General features: G+C 41.7%; 1 protein-coding gene across 1 annotated transcript in view; it reads left to right on the top strand.

Annotated features, from left to right (window-relative positions):
- The window catches only part of CATSPERB (cation channel sperm associated auxiliary subunit beta), a 78,491-nt gene extending 72,429 nt beyond the window's left edge, over positions 1 to 6,062 (top strand). Inside the window, exons 24-26 of the mRNA XM_036411622.2 lie at positions 1,236 to 1,336; positions 2,958 to 3,032; positions 5,664 to 6,062. Coding sequence (XP_036267515.1) covers positions 1,236 to 1,336; positions 2,958 to 3,032; positions 5,664 to 5,831 — 344 coding nt within the window. The 3' untranslated portion in view covers positions 5,832 to 6,062. The remainder of the gene's footprint in view (positions 1 to 1,235; positions 1,337 to 2,957; positions 3,033 to 5,663) is intronic.
- Positions 6,063 to 16,550: the final 10,488 nt, after the last annotated feature.

The following is a 16,550-nucleotide window of genomic DNA, read 5'->3' as shown; positions in this document are numbered from 1 at the left end:
TTTGTTGGCCTAAGAGTCCCCTTTCACAGAAGACTACAAAAGGTTTTGCCAGATAATCTTCTAATTTATCTTCTAATCATATAAGAAAATTTCTTAAATATTTTATGGTAAAATAATTGGAAAGACACAGAAATATTTTTAAATAAGAATAACATTTTCTACAATTCAATTTTATCTCAAATATGTAAGCTTTTATTGCATGTTTTGTGATTTTTTTATTGCATGTTTGGTGACTGATCAAAACAAAATTTTGATCAGTCACCAAATATCCAGACTTTTGATATTCAATGAGTTTTACTCTACCCTACATATGCATTTTTTTAAAGTACTATCCTGATTTATTTATTTTTAAAATTTTTTTTTATTTTTATTGATTTTATACAGAGAGGAAGGGAGAGAGATAGAGAGTTAGAAACATCGATGAGAGAGAGTCATCGATCAGCTGCCTCTTGCACACCCCCTACCGAGGATATGCCCGCAACCAAGGTACATGCCCTTGACCAGAATCGAACCCGGAACCCTTCAGTCCCCAAGCCGATGCTCTATCCATTGAGCCAAACCGATCCCGGCCCTACATATGCATTTTTGAAATGAAAAATTACTAACATCCCATTCTCTGTGGCATGCCAGAACCTGCTGTTACTAACTTTGAGCATTTTTAATACTGGTTGTTAAAACATTGGTAGCTTGAAATAAGCTATGGTGAGAGTATTTGCACCATGGCAATTGGCAAATGCTACAATCACAGCTTTTTTTTTCTTCTTTAGATCCTGCAATTTCTAACTCCATTACTATACATCTGGGTTTAGAAAGAACTATAAGAAAGGAGGGAATAACTGCTAACTTTGTGGGGAAAAGGTTTCAAATATATTATTGTGAAACTTTCCAGCCACCTTATTTTAAATCCCTTACCAACCACTAAGGTGGCCCTGAAGTTATCTCATTGCCAAAGACACAAAGTATGTATAGAGTAGGACTGGTCATGAGCCTGAATTTAGGTGATTGGAGGTCTTGTCTGTTTCAATAATGCCGCTGAAAAGATGTAATGCAAGATGTGAGGCCTAATCTCCCGTAAATGTATACTCTACAAAGTCAAGTACAACTAAAAATATAAGATAGCTTAGTCATGTCATGGAGTGGAATCTTTTGCTGTACCTCAATGTATGTAACAAATTTTATACAAAATGAGGAAATAGCATGCGTGTGCCTAAAATATACTTTTTTTGTACTTTTAGAAGACATTGTAACAGAAAATGTAGAGAGGCTGCAAAATTACTTACAATCTATGCTTCGTATTCCAGTATATAACCCTTCAGGCCTCAACTTAAGCATAATGGTAAGTTGGCAGCATTTTTGTTTTTCTTGTTTTGAGTTTAAATAAAATGTATATGTCTAGCCCTGGTTGGGTAGCTCAGTTGTTTAGAGTGTATCCCAATACTCCAAGGTTATGGATTCAATCCCTGGTTAGTGCACATACGAATAAACTGGCTGACTGGTGTAGCTCAGTGGTTGAGTGTCACCTATGAACTAGGACAGTGGTCGGCAAACTCATTAGTCAACAGAGCCAAATATCAACAGTACAATGATTGAAATTTCTTTTGAGAGCCACATTTTTAAAACTTAAACTATATAGGTAGGTACATTGTTATTAACTTAATTAGGGTCCTCCTAAGCTGGCCTTTGCTAAAAACTCAAGGGGCCAAAGAGCCGCATATAGCTCGAGAGCCGCAGTTTCCCAACCACTGAATTAGGAGGTCGCAGTTTGATTCTTGGTCAGGGCCCATACCCAGGTTTCAGGCTCAATCCCCCAATAGGGGGCATGCAGGAGACAGCCGATCAATGATTCTCTCTCATCGTTGATGTTTTTATCTCCCTCTTCCTCTCCCTTCCTTTCTGAAATTAATATATATATTTGATTTTATATATATAAATATATATAAAATTTATATATATATATATATATATATATATATATATATATATAATCAACCAGTGAATGCATAAAGAAGTGGGACAACAAATCAATGTTTCTCTCTCTCTCTCACTCTCTCTCACCTCCACCCTTCCTTCCTCCCTCTCCCTTCCTCTCTCTCTAAAAAATAAAATTTTTACAAATCAATAAATAAAAATTTACAATTCTTTAAATGTATATGGCTAAACTTAAAGTATATGAAGAGTGTTTATTTTTCCTCCATTTCCTTCTATGTTATTAATTCTAAAGATATATGTAAGTTAAACTTAGCATTCACTTAACATTTTTTGAGCTGATAGACATGACCAAATCATTATCTATCAAGGTGGAGCAGATGGGTGTATCAAAAGCTAGGGGGAGCTAAAACCAGTTTGGCTCAGTGGTAAAGCGTCGGTCTGCGGACTGAGGGGTCCCGGGTTCGATTCCGGTCAGGGGCATGTACGTTGGTTGCGGGCACATCCCCGGTTGGGGGTGTGCAGGAGGCAGCTGGTCAATGTTTCTCTCTCATAAACGTTTCTAGCTCACTGTCCTTCTCTCCTCCTCTCTGTAAAAAATCAATAAAATATATTTAAAAAAAAAAAAAAAAAAAAAAGCTAGGGGGAAATGCGCTCTGGTTCCAGCTGCCCATTCAGACACATGAAGTTGGTGTGATCTAAGTAACTGTTGAGAAAGCCAATAAAAGTTAGGAGACCTATTGAAACCATGAATGTGAGGATTAGCTCAATGTACGCATCAAGGCCATGTTGGGTTTCATATTTCTGTTTTATCACTCTAAAAGTACAGTAGCAGCAATCTGATCCCTCTATTTCAAACTCTTGTCCTTCTCCCTCCATTTTTATTTTGCAAACACAGTATATGCTCAGAGCCTTCGGGGGACTGGAATTTTTAACGTAACGTCTATGGGGAAAGAGGCCCCAGTGTATACTTTTACTTAGAGGAACATACATGTCGATGCTAATAATGGTCCGGTATGCTTATTCCACAGGGCTCCGAGCTTTTTCACTTCAGAGTGTCCGTTGTTCCAGGAGTCACCTTTTGTAACTTAGTTGAAGAATTTCAGGTACAGTGAATACACAGGTGTCAAATGGAGTGGTGGCTGAGGAAATAACACCACAGGCATCTGTCCAAAACACACTGGAAGTTAAAAATGGCAGAATCTGGGGCTGGCTTTAGCTCAGCGGTTCCTTCGACAGCAAAAATGGCAGAATCTGTGTGATGGACAAGGCTTGGAGACAGGGGACCTGTAGAAGGAAGGTGACATTGTCAGGGATGATGTTGTTAGGGCGAGTGACAGGAGACAGGACCCATCGGTGCTGGGGAAATTTTAATAAGCATCTGTATTTATTTTTGTTCCCTCTCCACCTGCCATATTCATCTAGGTTTCCTGACTTTTAATGCTCTTCCTCTCACCCTCCCCTTCCCATAGTCACATGTGTCTGAAAAAAATCACAGTTTCCAGTGCTACCCTGCCTTTGGGTAGTAGCATTGTAAGAGTAAGGTTTTAGATCTTCCAAAAGCTATCAAGGTCTAAAGGATGTGGAACCCAAATCAGCCTCCCCAAATCCCTCTATGATGTACAATGACTCGCTTTTGCTGACTCATACATTGACATCTGCTGCCTGTGGGGAATGGGAAGGGATGAGGATCTGATTACATTGACTGATTACTCATTCATTGTCAAATACTGATGCAACATTATCAATAACAAGATCAACCTCCCCCCCCCTCCCAGCCCCCACCTCCTTTCCTTTCTCTGTCCTGGCCCTCCCCTAAGCCCCACCCCAGCGAGGGATCTCAGACCTGCGGTGCTGAGAGGCCATGGCGGCAGTGCAGAGGCCCAAGATCCTGAGAGAAAATCCCGCTGTCGAGAGGAAGTAGGAAAGAGGCGCCTGATCTATGAAGCTCATCAGAGGGAATCCCATGATTTTCCTCTCCCTTTTCTCACCTCTCTGTTCCAAAGGCAGCCCCAAACAGGCGCCGCTGGTGTAGTGGTATCATGCAAGATTCCCAAAGGCAGCCCCAGTTTCAAGGAACACCACCAAAGAACAGGGACTACGAGGGAACTTAGCCAACACTGAGGGAGCAGAGCAGAGCGATGGAGGAAAAGATGGTTTATTTTATAAGGTTTCCTCTGATGTTCCCTAACCTTGGCACAGAAAAGAAAAGTCACCTTTGCAATTTCATGTGGCACACAATTGTCTTTCTCATTGGCTACAGACCAGATCTTTCTTCATAAAACCAAATATCTGGTCTCCTCTGATGATCCAGCCCCAGGAGAGATTTTTTTATTATCTTGTAGTGCCATAATGAAGACCACGTTCAAAATCTAACATTTTTCTCTCAAATCCCCAACAATTCCAGTACCATTGGGTACATAATCTGAGCTCTGAAGTACATTAGGAGATGGTTAAACCAGTGAATCCATTCTGATGACGATATTATCTTTCCATATTGGAAAGAGGTTTCTCACTGCTCTCCACACCACTGGGCCAGATCTACCTTTCAAATTGCGTTGATTATAACACCTACGTCTGCTACTAGTTTTATATGTTCAAGGTTCTTTTAGTTGCATAAAGCAACCTCACTTTTTTTTTTTTTAAGTGTTTTGTAGAGAGGCTGGTAGTTAAGATTACTCTGACAATGTGTTGCGCCCATCTGGGCTGACAGCTTGGCCAGGAGTAGCTTTTTATACAAAGTGAGACAATAAAGCTCGAGGTAGCAATATTGGAAGTGGGCTGGAAATGATGAGTTTGAAAGGGATTCTGGGAGAATTGATGGCATAGGGGGTCTGATCTGAGAAAACAGCTACCTCCACAGGTCACTTGGGAGGACGGTGGTACCTTTAACTTGCCTTTTACCCCAATCCAACCTTTTTCTTATCCATTCGCACTTCCCCATATTCCCCGCTGTTCTATTTCCATTCAACTCTACTTTTTTTCTACCTCAAAAGATGCTCTTGCTTCCTACTTCACCCAGAAAACATAAGCACCTGGGCTTGAAGCACCTTAGTCCCCATATGCGCCCCCTTCTGCATGTCATAGAAATGGAACCCGTCTTATCCAGAGGCTCAGAGGAAAAGGCATTTCTGTGGGTCCTGTCAGTATCCATCTCTCCTCCAGGAACTTGTCTACTAATTACCCATTCAGGCAGAGAAACCATTTGGAATACAGAAAAACTTTTCTCTATTTTAGCACTCAAGTGGAGGATTTTCTAAAGAGAGGATAGCCTGCGCGAGCACATGCTTATTCCCTCTAACTGGAATGTCCCCTCTGCTCCTTCTCTTCCGGGAGCTCGCTTATTGGTTGAGATTCTGCTCAGGAAGTGCCTTTCCTGACCATGTGGGACCATTCAACGTGTCCTGGTTGTGTTCCCACTGCACCGGGCGTGGTCTTCCAGAACCGAATTTTGGACATTGTCCCACCACCTGTGGTTCTATCTGCCCACCTCTGCCCCTAAAGACACAGGATAAAGGCCTAGGACAATCAGAAATCTCCTTTCCTGTCTATTGAGTGCAAGTTCCTGCGTAACCAAATTATCAAGAGACTGGTTCCAAGCTTTGTGGCTGCTGAATAAGTCTGGGCGGAATTTTGCTAAATGCTTGCTAGTGTCTCCACTGTGTGGGAACCATAAAGTTCAGTGTTTTGAGTTATTAGGCTCAGAAAGCTGAGAGACTTTGCTTCTTCTGTTGCAGATTTACGTCGACGAAGTACCGCTGCAGTTCCCAGGACACACGCTCATTGCCATCACCACCGCTGTGGTCCTAGGGGGCTTCATTTTTATAGTATTTATGTTTCAAATTCATAACATAAGCCTGGGCGAAAAATACCAAAAATTCATTATAAGAAACAAAGTGAATTAACCACATATCAGTACCAGTTGGCTAAATCATGAAAATCTGAATAGTGAATTTAGGATTATCTTCATTTTTCTCTTTGTTTCCTCGTTTTACTAGACAATTCCTAGAACAATGCATTTAAAAGTTAATATAAGAACTAGATAAAATACTACAGAATTGTCATTAAAACTCAAAGTTGCCATTTGTCTACGTGTTTGCCATTTTGTTCTCCTATTTTATTTTAAACACATAGAATATTGTTCTGCCGACCCTTATATACAGGATTTTCCCTCGAGATTCTTAGAAAAATATTGAATGATAACCATCTCAGGGGGAATTAGATTTTCTGTATTTTTCAGCTTTTATTGACTGGAGCCCATTCTGTGGGACCTGGACCCCTGAGCCTGCTGGGGTCTGGCAGGTGGTGAAGGAGACTAACCTGCAAGTGTGCTTGTAGAGCATCTTGAGAATTAAAGTCAGAGCCAGTTGGGGTTCTCAAAGCAATCTCACCAGCAGATTGTAATACTAGCAAGAGACACAGGATCTCCCTCTTGGGGGTGTTGGAAGGACATCGTGTCTGGGCACGTAATGTTTGACAAACCTCTGTGCAGCATGTAGAATTCCAAAGATGAATCTCTGTGTGCTGTCCGACTGCCCGTTCCCACACTGTCAGAGGATGGCTATCCATTCATGGAGCAGTCAAGCTCATGGGGAAGATCAGGAGCAGCAGGATGGGAGGAGAGGCAAGGATCTAGCCCAGGAGAGCCAGTTCTGAGAGCTGGACATCATGGCTGTGCTGTCCAACATGCACGTTCTTCTGCGAAGCTTGGGAGCAAGGCAGGTACAAGAATGAGCCTCAGGAGCCAGACATCTGTGGTTTGCCCCTGCACCTGGCATGATGCCAATACTGGGCAGGGTTTACCTCAGTCGGTCCAATCCCCAAGAAGCCCAGCTACAGCCTTAGCTGGCCTACTGAATGCCAGTACAGAGTCACTGTGACAATGAACTGAGAACATGTTATGTTCTTCAGTCTTTGATCAAACATCTCCTAACTCCCAGCCCATGAAAACTTCCCCAGAGGGTTGACAATAAAATGAACACATCTCTATAACTTGCAAGTGCATGGTGTAACTCTTTTCTATTCTGATTATGCTTAACACTCTCCCTCCATTTACTTTGAATCAGAATCCACCATTTGATGAAGAATGGGGCACAGGAGGGAGTTTGAGCTTTAGCTACATGGGCAAGTGGTGAAGGTTTCACCGAGGGAAGCATTTTGATATGATTTGGTTGGCTGAGTAGACAATCAATGTTTACAGTAGCAGCACCCTTCCGATCTCAGCTCTCAGTGGGCGTGGCAATAAACATGTGTTTCTTGCTCACCGGTCCGTGGACAGGCCGTGGTGGTTCTGCTCCAGGCAGGTCTGTCCCACACATTCGCCTTCTGCAATATGGGCTGAAGGCCATAGTCACCTGGCAGCTCTTCTCATGGCACAGGCCCAGACACCAGACCCATCCCAACCATCGGGACTGTCTAAAGCAGTGGTTCTCACCCTTCCTAATGCCTCAACCCTTTAATACAGTTCCTCATGTTGTGGTGACCCCAACCATAAAATTATTTTTGTTGCTACTTCATAACTGTAATTTTGCTACTGTGTTTTTCGATGGTCATAGGCCAGTGGTCGGCAAACTCATTAGTCAACAGAGCCAAATATCAACAGCACAATGATTGAAATTTCTTTTGAGAGCCAAATTTTTAAAACTTAAACTTCTTCTAACGCCACTTCAAAGACTCGCCCAGGCCGTGGTGTTTTGTGGAAGAGCCACACTCAAGGGGCCAAAGAGCCGCGTGTGGCTTGCGAGCCGCAGTTTGCCAACCACTGTCTTAGGTGGCCCTGCTAGCAGTTCTCGGCCCACAGTAGAGCCTAAGACCATCGGAAAACACAGATATTTACATTACGATTCATAACAGTAGCAAAATTACAGTTATGAAGTAGCAACGAAAATAATTGTATGGTTGGGGGTCACCACAACATGAGAAGCCGTATTAAGGGGCCTCGGTATTAGGAAGGTTGAGAACCACTGAAAGCAAGGGACGCACGTCATGCTCCGTTAGCCAAATCAAATCACACTGCCGCTTACCCTGTACCAGTGGACAGGGAGGCGTACTACTCTCATTCCAAATACCAAGTGTTTAGGATTCCACTCTTACTTGGATGCTTAGGTATCTGTTGCCCTGAGACCACAATTCAGTGACACAATAACCATTTTATTGGCTCAAGGTGGCGTAGTCTGGGCTGAGCTTAGCTGCCTGGTTCTTCTGGTCTTGCCAGTAGTCATTCGCACATGGACTTCAGCAGGCAGGGGCTGGGCCCCACTGAGCACCTGGTGTCTGAACTTCTTTCTCTCTCTGGTCTCAGGGCCTCTCCCTTTTCAAAAGGCCAACCCTCTTGGACTGTCTATCTAGCATCTCTATCAGGGTAGCTGGGGCCCTTATATGGCCACTCAAGGCTCCTAAAAATGCAAACGAGGAAGTTGCCACACACGCCTAGTACCAGCACAACATTACCCATATCTTATTGGCTAAAGGATGTCTAACACGGATTTAAAGGGAGAGGACTATGCATGATTATGAATATTGACAGGTGAGGTTCCTTGAAGGCCACTTATGCTACAGACTATCAGAAACCACCTGCTCAGCAAGCCCAGGCTCCTTTGTATGCTGGGGCTGGAATGTGCAAGATGGCTTCCGAACTCCCATATCTGGCTCCTCAGCTGGTTTGACTGGAGTAGTTGTGGGCTGGCCGGCATCTGTCTCCCTACATGGCCTCTCCATGGAGGTAGCTTAGGCTTACTTACAGACTTGTGCTGTCATAACAAGTGGACTTCCTACATGAACATTGGCTTCCAAACCACAAAAATGGGAGCTGCCAGACCTTCTTTAATATTTGGACAATAAAGTCTCAGAATGTCTCTTCTGCTTCATTCTATTGGTCAAGGTGTCTGAATGCCAGCCCAGATTCAAAGAGAGGAGAAACACACTCCATCCCTGTGGAGCTGCAAGGTGACATTGCAAAAGAGCCTGTGGGTCAGGAGGAATTGTTTTGGCCATCTTTGGAAATGTAACCTGCCACTTAGATGTTCACCAAAGAAATCTACTTGGGCTGTGAATTCAACTAGCAATCCACTTCGGAGATCCACAATATCAGTTTTGTACCAGCTCTTCATCATCTCAGCTTTTTAAAAAATATATATTTTATTGATTCTTTACAGAGAGGAAGGGAGAGAGAGAGTTAGAAACATGGATGCGAGTGAAACATCAATCAGTTGCCCCTGCGGATGTGCCCGCAACCAAGGTATGTGCCTTTGACCAAAATCGAACCTGGGACCCTTGAGTCCGTAGGCCGGTGCTCTATCCACTGAGCCAAACCAGTCAGGGCTCATCTCAGCTTTTGACCAGCAGGCAATGAAAGCTTCATTCAGACGGATCACAAAATAGCTCTGACCAAGACTATTTTGTATAGACCAGTGATTTAGAAATTTCAGTTTGTCAGCACCATCAGAAACAACCATTCAAACCTGAAGAACCAACATTCCTTTTTCAGTATCCACCCCCTTCACCGCAACCCAGTCCCATGTCATGTCACACTCAGTGGGCCCAAGACCCTGCACTTCCCCAGGCAGCTCCAGGCTGCAGCAGCAGGAAATCCCTGGACTTTTTCACACACGGCTATTGTGTGACTAACTGCTACCCCACCACAACTTCCATCTCTGGGTCTCTGACCCACATTAAAAATCCTAAGCAAGAATTGGCTGAAGGAGTGTAAAGCATTTGGTTATTCATAGATGGATCAGCTATGGTCAGGGCACTGGGTCACGCAACGCAGATCTAGTGCTTCTGTTCATTGGGACCATTCCCAGAGAAGAAAAAAATAATAATTTTTCAGCTTTGCAATGCCTCCACTTGGCGAGGAACAGGAAACGTTGCCTGCAGCCTATGGAGAGCAGAGAGGATGCCTGAGAGGTGAGTATCAGGGACTATGAAAATGGAAGCAATGGGCTAACTGCAGTGCTGTGCAGACGGAAGGGAGGGGGGAAGAGCTGGGATTGGTGGACCAAGCTGGAAGTGGGACAAACATTTCTCCTTCCACCTTCAAGTAGGTAGTGTGCTCATCCCATCAGCCCCATCAATGCACCAGTCTTTTCATCTGTAGCTCCCAACGTGCAGCCGTGGCCCCAGAGGGGCAGGGCAGGGGTGCTGCCAGTCACCTAAGCTCAGCACCTTAGTTTGGTGATGATGAACTCCTTTAGCTTTTTTTTTTTATTTGTGAAGCTCTTTATCTGGCCTTTGATTCTGAGTGATAGCTTTGCTGGGTAGAGTATTTTTGGTTGTAGGTTCTTGCTATTCATTACGTTGAATATTTCTTGCCATTCCCATCTGGCCTGCATGGTTTCTGTTGAGAAGTCAGCTGACAATCTTATGGGTGTTCCTTTATAGGTAACTACCTGCTTTGCTCTTGCTGCTTTTAATATTCTTTGTCTTTTCCTATTGAAATTTTAATTATGATGTGCCTTGGTGTGGTCCTCTTTGAGTTCCTTTTGTTTGGGGTTCTGTGTGCTTCCTGGACTTGTAAGTCTAATTCTTTCACCAGGTGGGGGAAGTTTTCTGTCACTATTTCTTTCAGTATGTTTTCTGTATCTTGCTCTCTCTCTCTTTTTCTGGGACCACCCCCACAATTCTGATGTTGGTTCGCTTGAAGTTGTCCCAGAGGTTTCTTACACTATCTTCAACTTTCTTGAGTCTCTTGTCTTCTTGCTTCTGCAGAGGAGTGTCTTCTGGCTCTTCATGTTCCAAATCTTTGACTTGATTCTTACGGTCTTCCATTCTGTTTTTAGAACTCTGTATAATATTTTTTATTTCAGACAATGTATTCTTTATTTCTAGTTGATCCCTTTTCGTATCCTCATAGGTCTCATTTATTTTATCAGCCTTTTCTAGGAAATTCTTGAAAAACCTTAAAACCATGTTTTTGAACTCTATATCCAGTCTCTTTTTGTCCTCCATTTCTTTCTGTTTTTTATCTATTTCCTTGTTTCAGTGTTTTCACTGCTTCCCTGAGTTGGTAAGGTGGCTTTGTGTGTTAAGGTGACCTATATGGTTCAGTGGGTCAGCCTCCCAGTTACCTGAGGTGGACACTCTTGGTGCACCCCTTTGTGGACTGTGTGTACAGCCTTATTGTAGTTAAGTCTTGATTGTTGTTGGTATCATTGGGAGGAACTGACCTCCAAGCCAATTGTTTGTGAGGATCAGCTGTGCCTATGCCGAGAGACAGCCTTATTCGACTAGACTTGGAAAATTGCAAAAGCCTCTGTTCAGCTTGGATGGGACGAAGTTTCAGGGTGGAGCCTACAGCCTTGGCTTCCTGTCAGCCCCACCCTATGAGGTTCCTGAGTCTGTATTCCTCAGTGTCCTTTGATACTCGCTGCTTTAGTACTCACTGCAAGCACCTCTGACAGAAAGGTGCCCTCGAGTTTCGCCCACTACCAGACAGTCTAGTCTCTCCCCCAATGATCCCGGAACTGGGGTTTAGTGCAGTTGGAAGTGGGATTGGAAATGGGGTTCAATGCAGACCGGAGCTTTTGTCTCCTTCCCGCTAGGGCAATCCAGTGGCACAGTCAACAGTCTGTCCTCTGCGTACAATGTGCGTGATTCCGGGGCTCTGCCTTTTGCTGCTCCCCAGAGTTTCCACCTTACAGCCTAGAATCCCTCTGTATGAGCCTGGGTCCCCAGGGTCTCGCCCAGAACTGGGGTTCAATGCAGTCAGAACTAGAATTAAGCACAGCCCGGAGCTTTTATCTCCTTCCTGGTAGGGAACTCCAACCAGGCAATTGGCCACCCCTCCTCTCCGGCTCCATCCTCTTCCCACACGCGCACCGTGTCTCCGTACCTTAGGCTTTTACAGCTCCTCTGATTTTCCTTCTGGTTTTCTCTTTCCTTCTAGTTGTAGAATTTCCAGTCAGTCAACTTTCCTGTAGTTCTGGATAATGTTGTATTTTACTTGTATTTTTTTGAAATTGCTGTGTGAGGCTGCAGTTAGGCATTTACCTATGCCTCCATCTTGGTTTCTCCTGTCTGGGACATTTAATTTTTTAGCATACTGGTAAAACTTTAGGGTAATAACGGTAATGCTATAAAGGCCTTTGTTGATGATGGCTAATTTGGACTCTCTTTTCTAAAATGGCAAACATTTTCCCCTCTCCGATCAAGACCTAGGAACACACTCATGTGTTTTTGCGTGGTGGCAGGTGCCTGTAATAAGGGGGCCTGCTGGAGAGGATTCAGGTTAATTGTGCTGACGAGGGGCTTCTGGGCATGTTGGAGCAAAGGTGTCTTTTTCTGATGAAAAAGAACTTTTCTGACAGAGAAAAGTTATAACCACAGTCTTTCTGCCTTTAGACTTATAATTTGACCTTCCTCAAACATTCCTGCATTCCTAGAATAAACCCTACTTGATCGTTATGTTTTGTTTTTCTAGTACACTGTTGAGTCTGGCTAACTAATAATTTATTCTGGACCTTGCGACTGTCAGTGTAACTGAAATTAGCCTATAATTTTTTCTTTCTGGAACTGTCTGTGTCTGGTTTTGGCATAAATGTAGTTCAATCATAAAACGAGCTTGGCAGCTGTCCCTCTCCTCTTTCATGGAAGTGTTCACTTAGGACATGGGCTGTGTGTTCCAGAAAGATGTTATAACTCATTGGGAGAAAAGATTGACAGCAGCCTCCCTGGGCTTCCCTCTTCCTTATTATACTTTATCCAACCTCCTGGATTTACTAATGTTTCATTTTACTGAGTAATCTGTTTTTCATTCTCATTTTCTACCCCAACGGCTTTTAAAAGCACTTCTTCTCTTGGTCTTCCAGCTTAGTACGTTCTTCTTCCGTTATTCATTTGACCATTTATTTATTCCATATGTTGAGTTTCTTGAGTTGACATTATTCACTTATTTGACAGATATTTATTCAGCTCCAGGCACTGTTCTGGGCAGCCCACTAATAAACCTGGATAAGGAACAAGGAGCAGGTTGTCCTTCCCTCCTCCAATAGGTATTTCCCCCTCGGTGCTGGAAGTGACATTTGTTTCTTAGTTCAGCCCTTGTTTAATATCGGAACAGATATGTTTATTGTGGTTCTTCTGCTTTTCATTTTATTCTATACTAAAGATGCCTCTTTTTTTCTAATATCTAATATATATTAAAATCTATATTTCAGCTTTGAGGTGCCTCTTTTCTTTCATTTTAGAGTTTAGAAATAGCATCTACATCTTGAAGCAGGTTCTAATCATTTGTTTTAATTTGGTAGAGAGAATTTTCTCTTTGTTTTCTTTCCTAATTTGAGAGCATGAATACCTACTCATCACAGGCATTCATTCATTTGTAATAGATAAATACGTAATATGTACTTGTTTGGTTAGCATGTGTGTTCCAGGCCACATGGTAGGTGTTGGGACTGTAAAGGTGCAGAGAGTGTGTCTTCTTCCCTTATAGAATCTGGGATCTACCAGGTGGAAAAACATAAGTTTAACCAAAAATATTTCAGGTATAGTGCCATTACAAAGAAGTTGTTAGCAACATGAATAAATGTAAAGGAAAGAAGGATTTAAACTCAATAGAATTAGCAAAGAGTTTGAATACGGTAAAGGGCTTGACCTCTCTATAATTACAGGGAACAGTGTGCCTGGGACGTGGGTCTTGAATAAGAAGAAGGAAGGGTATTGACACATGGGAAGAATAAGTTATTGTTGTCATCATTTTTGCCTTTTTCCTATGGTGTTTTTTCAGATTACAGTTACATTTTGAATAATGTTTGGGCCTTGCTAACTTTCCTAGAAATAAAGAGTCTCATAGGTTGATAAGCCATTCAGGGTAATGCTGACCATCATCATGGCCCTGGTGGTCATTTTTTTTAAATCAAAATATGTCCCTTCCCCACAACTTCATACAGCCCAAAAGAGTAGTGCTTAAAACCTGATGTATTTACTTTTTAACATTTTCTTTAAACAGGTGCCATTAAGATTAGAAATGCTTTTTTTCCATGATGTGTTCTTTGTTACAGAAAACTGATGCTGTTACCTGATTGGTATTCCAAGAGAAAAAAAATAAATCACAGTACAGGTAAAAATAGGCTATAAGTAGGTGATAGTTTAAATGTTAATTATACATGTATTAAAATTTATTTTTGACTAAACTATTTTGAACCAAACTTTGAATTTCATTAAAGGGTTAATAATTGGTTTTAATCGCTTCACAATGTTAAACTTAAAACATTTCAGTCTAGCCCAGTTGGTATGGCTCAGCAGGTCCCAGTTCAATTCCTGGGGTTGTGGGCTCAATCCACAGTAGGGGGTGTGCAGGAGGCACCTGATCAATGATTCTCTCTCATCATTGATGTTTCTATGATATCTGTCTCTCTCCCTCTCCCTTCCTTTCTAAAAATCAATTAAAATTTTTTAAATTATTTCAGGATAAATACTTTCATACTAAAAAAGTATCATGTAACCCAAGTTTCTAATACTATAAATATTTAAATTTATTATTCTCAAAAAAAATTTAAATATATTCCATTGACTTTTAACAGAGAGGAAGGGAGAGGGATAGAGAGTTAGAAACATCCATCAGCTGCCTCCTGCACACCTCCTACTGGGGATGCGCCCGCAACCAAGGCACACGCCCCTGACCAGAATCGAACCTGGGACCCTTCAGTTCACAGGTTGACACTCTATCCACTGAGTCAAACGGGCTAGGGGCAAACGTTTTTTAATTCAGTACTTCCATATGGACCAATAAAGAGATTAACTTCAGCTAAAAAAATTTTATTAAGAGGAGTAAAATTAAATAATTTTTCAAATGATAAAAGCAATAATGCCACTGAGCCACACCAGCCGGGCATGATGGTAGTTTTAGAAGTTCAGTTATAAAGGAGCAACAGGGAACAAAAACTTGGATGTAAAGTATTTAACTTGGCCAAAATCAGTTTGGCTCAATGGATAGAGCGTTGGCCTGTGGACTGAAAAGTCCCAGGTTCAATTCCGGTCAAGAGCATGTACCTTGGTTGTGGGCACATCCCCAATGGAAGGTGTGCAAGAGGCAGCTGATCGATGATTCTCTCTCATTGATGTTTCTAACTCTCTATCCCTCTCTCTTCCTCTATGTAAAAAATCAATAAAATATATATTTTTTAAAAAGTGTTAATGAGAACAGCTGTTTGAATGTAGGTTGGTAGAATGTGACAGGAAGGTAAATTGGCAATATACTTATAAGCTTTGGATATAGTCATACTATTTGTCTCAATAGTTCTGCTCCATGAAGTTATCCCAATGAAACAACCTTAACTAACCACTAAGAATTAGGGGGAAGTAGGGCTGATAGCCAGAAATTTAAACAACCACTGTGGCCTACAACCAACCACTCAGCACGAACACCTTCCTAATCAGATGGGTCACTGTTTGTAAATAGCCATTTTCCTCATACTGACACATACGTATGAGCCAAATGGCAGCCTGTATGTGAGGGTGTTCCCCACAGGATTGCTTAGACTAGTAATAATTAGAAGCCACTTAAATGTACAATAATAGGAAATTGGTTAAATTAGTGTTGATTCATCCACATGGTAGAATACAATAAAGTCAGGATTTCTAGGGAATAACATAATAAACTTAATGCCGAGTTACAGAATTAAGTAATTATAAAATACTATGCACTGTATGATCCAAATATACAATGCAATCCAACTTTTATTTAAAACATACAAATTGAGAAAACAGACTGCAGAATTACCAGCGGTTATGTGTAGGGTAAGAGAATCACAGCTGTTTCCAATTTTTTAAGTTTTGGAAATTTTTACAACCAACTTGCACTAATTTCACAAAAGACGAATGTGTTGACCAATATTATGAGAAGAGATATTTTTCATATTTTGTGTTTTCTCTAGGGAACAGGGCTTTATTTGGAGACACTGATGATGAAAAAATTGTGGCAATTCCTGGGTACAGTGATTCCGGGTTAGTTTCCATGTTACTGAAATTAGGGATAAGCAGAAAACTCTGGTATTTGCCACAGGCCTAAAAGAGTGCCTGTTGCAAAGACTTGATCCTTATGTGACTTTAGATGTCAAGATGACATTAAATGGTTGCTTCATTCCAGCAAATGTCAGCATTGGGTTGAAAAGTCTCTTCTACAGAATGAAGTGGTCTTAGTATATTGATCTGTGGTCATTTCAGGATTTTATCTTTGAAATCATCCCAGCTGGTAAAGGTGAGCTTAATATGTGTCCTCTATCTTTCATATCTACCCCAACTTTATCCAAAAAGTCTGTTTACTATGTTTTATTAGATGCACAATGAAATCTGGTTGATTTTAGCAATTATAATTCATTCAGAGAAGACATTTTTCTTATTCCCTTGAATTTTCAAAATTCTCTCATCTAAAAGTGCTAGTATTATTTTCATACATAGGTGACTTTTTAAAAACAGCTTTATTGAAATAGAATTTATATACCAAAAATAATTGACCTGTTGAAAGCATATGGTTCAATTACTTTTTGCATATTTAGAGAGTTGGGCAACCATCACCATGATCTACTGTAAGTTTAGAATATATCATCACCTCAAAAAGGAACTTTATATACCCAACTAGAAGCCCAGAGCATGAAATTTGTACATGAGGGGGGCAGCAAGATCATCCC

The sequence above is a fragment of the Pipistrellus kuhlii genome, unplaced genomic scaffold, assembly GCF_014108245.1.
Source record: "Pipistrellus kuhlii isolate mPipKuh1 unplaced genomic scaffold, mPipKuh1.p scaffold_m20_p_41, whole genome shotgun sequence".
Lineage (NCBI taxonomy): Eukaryota > Metazoa > Chordata > Mammalia > Chiroptera > Vespertilionidae > Pipistrellus > Pipistrellus kuhlii.
Note: the sequence above shows the minus strand (reverse complement) of the source record. Positions and strands in the feature narration are given on the sequence as shown.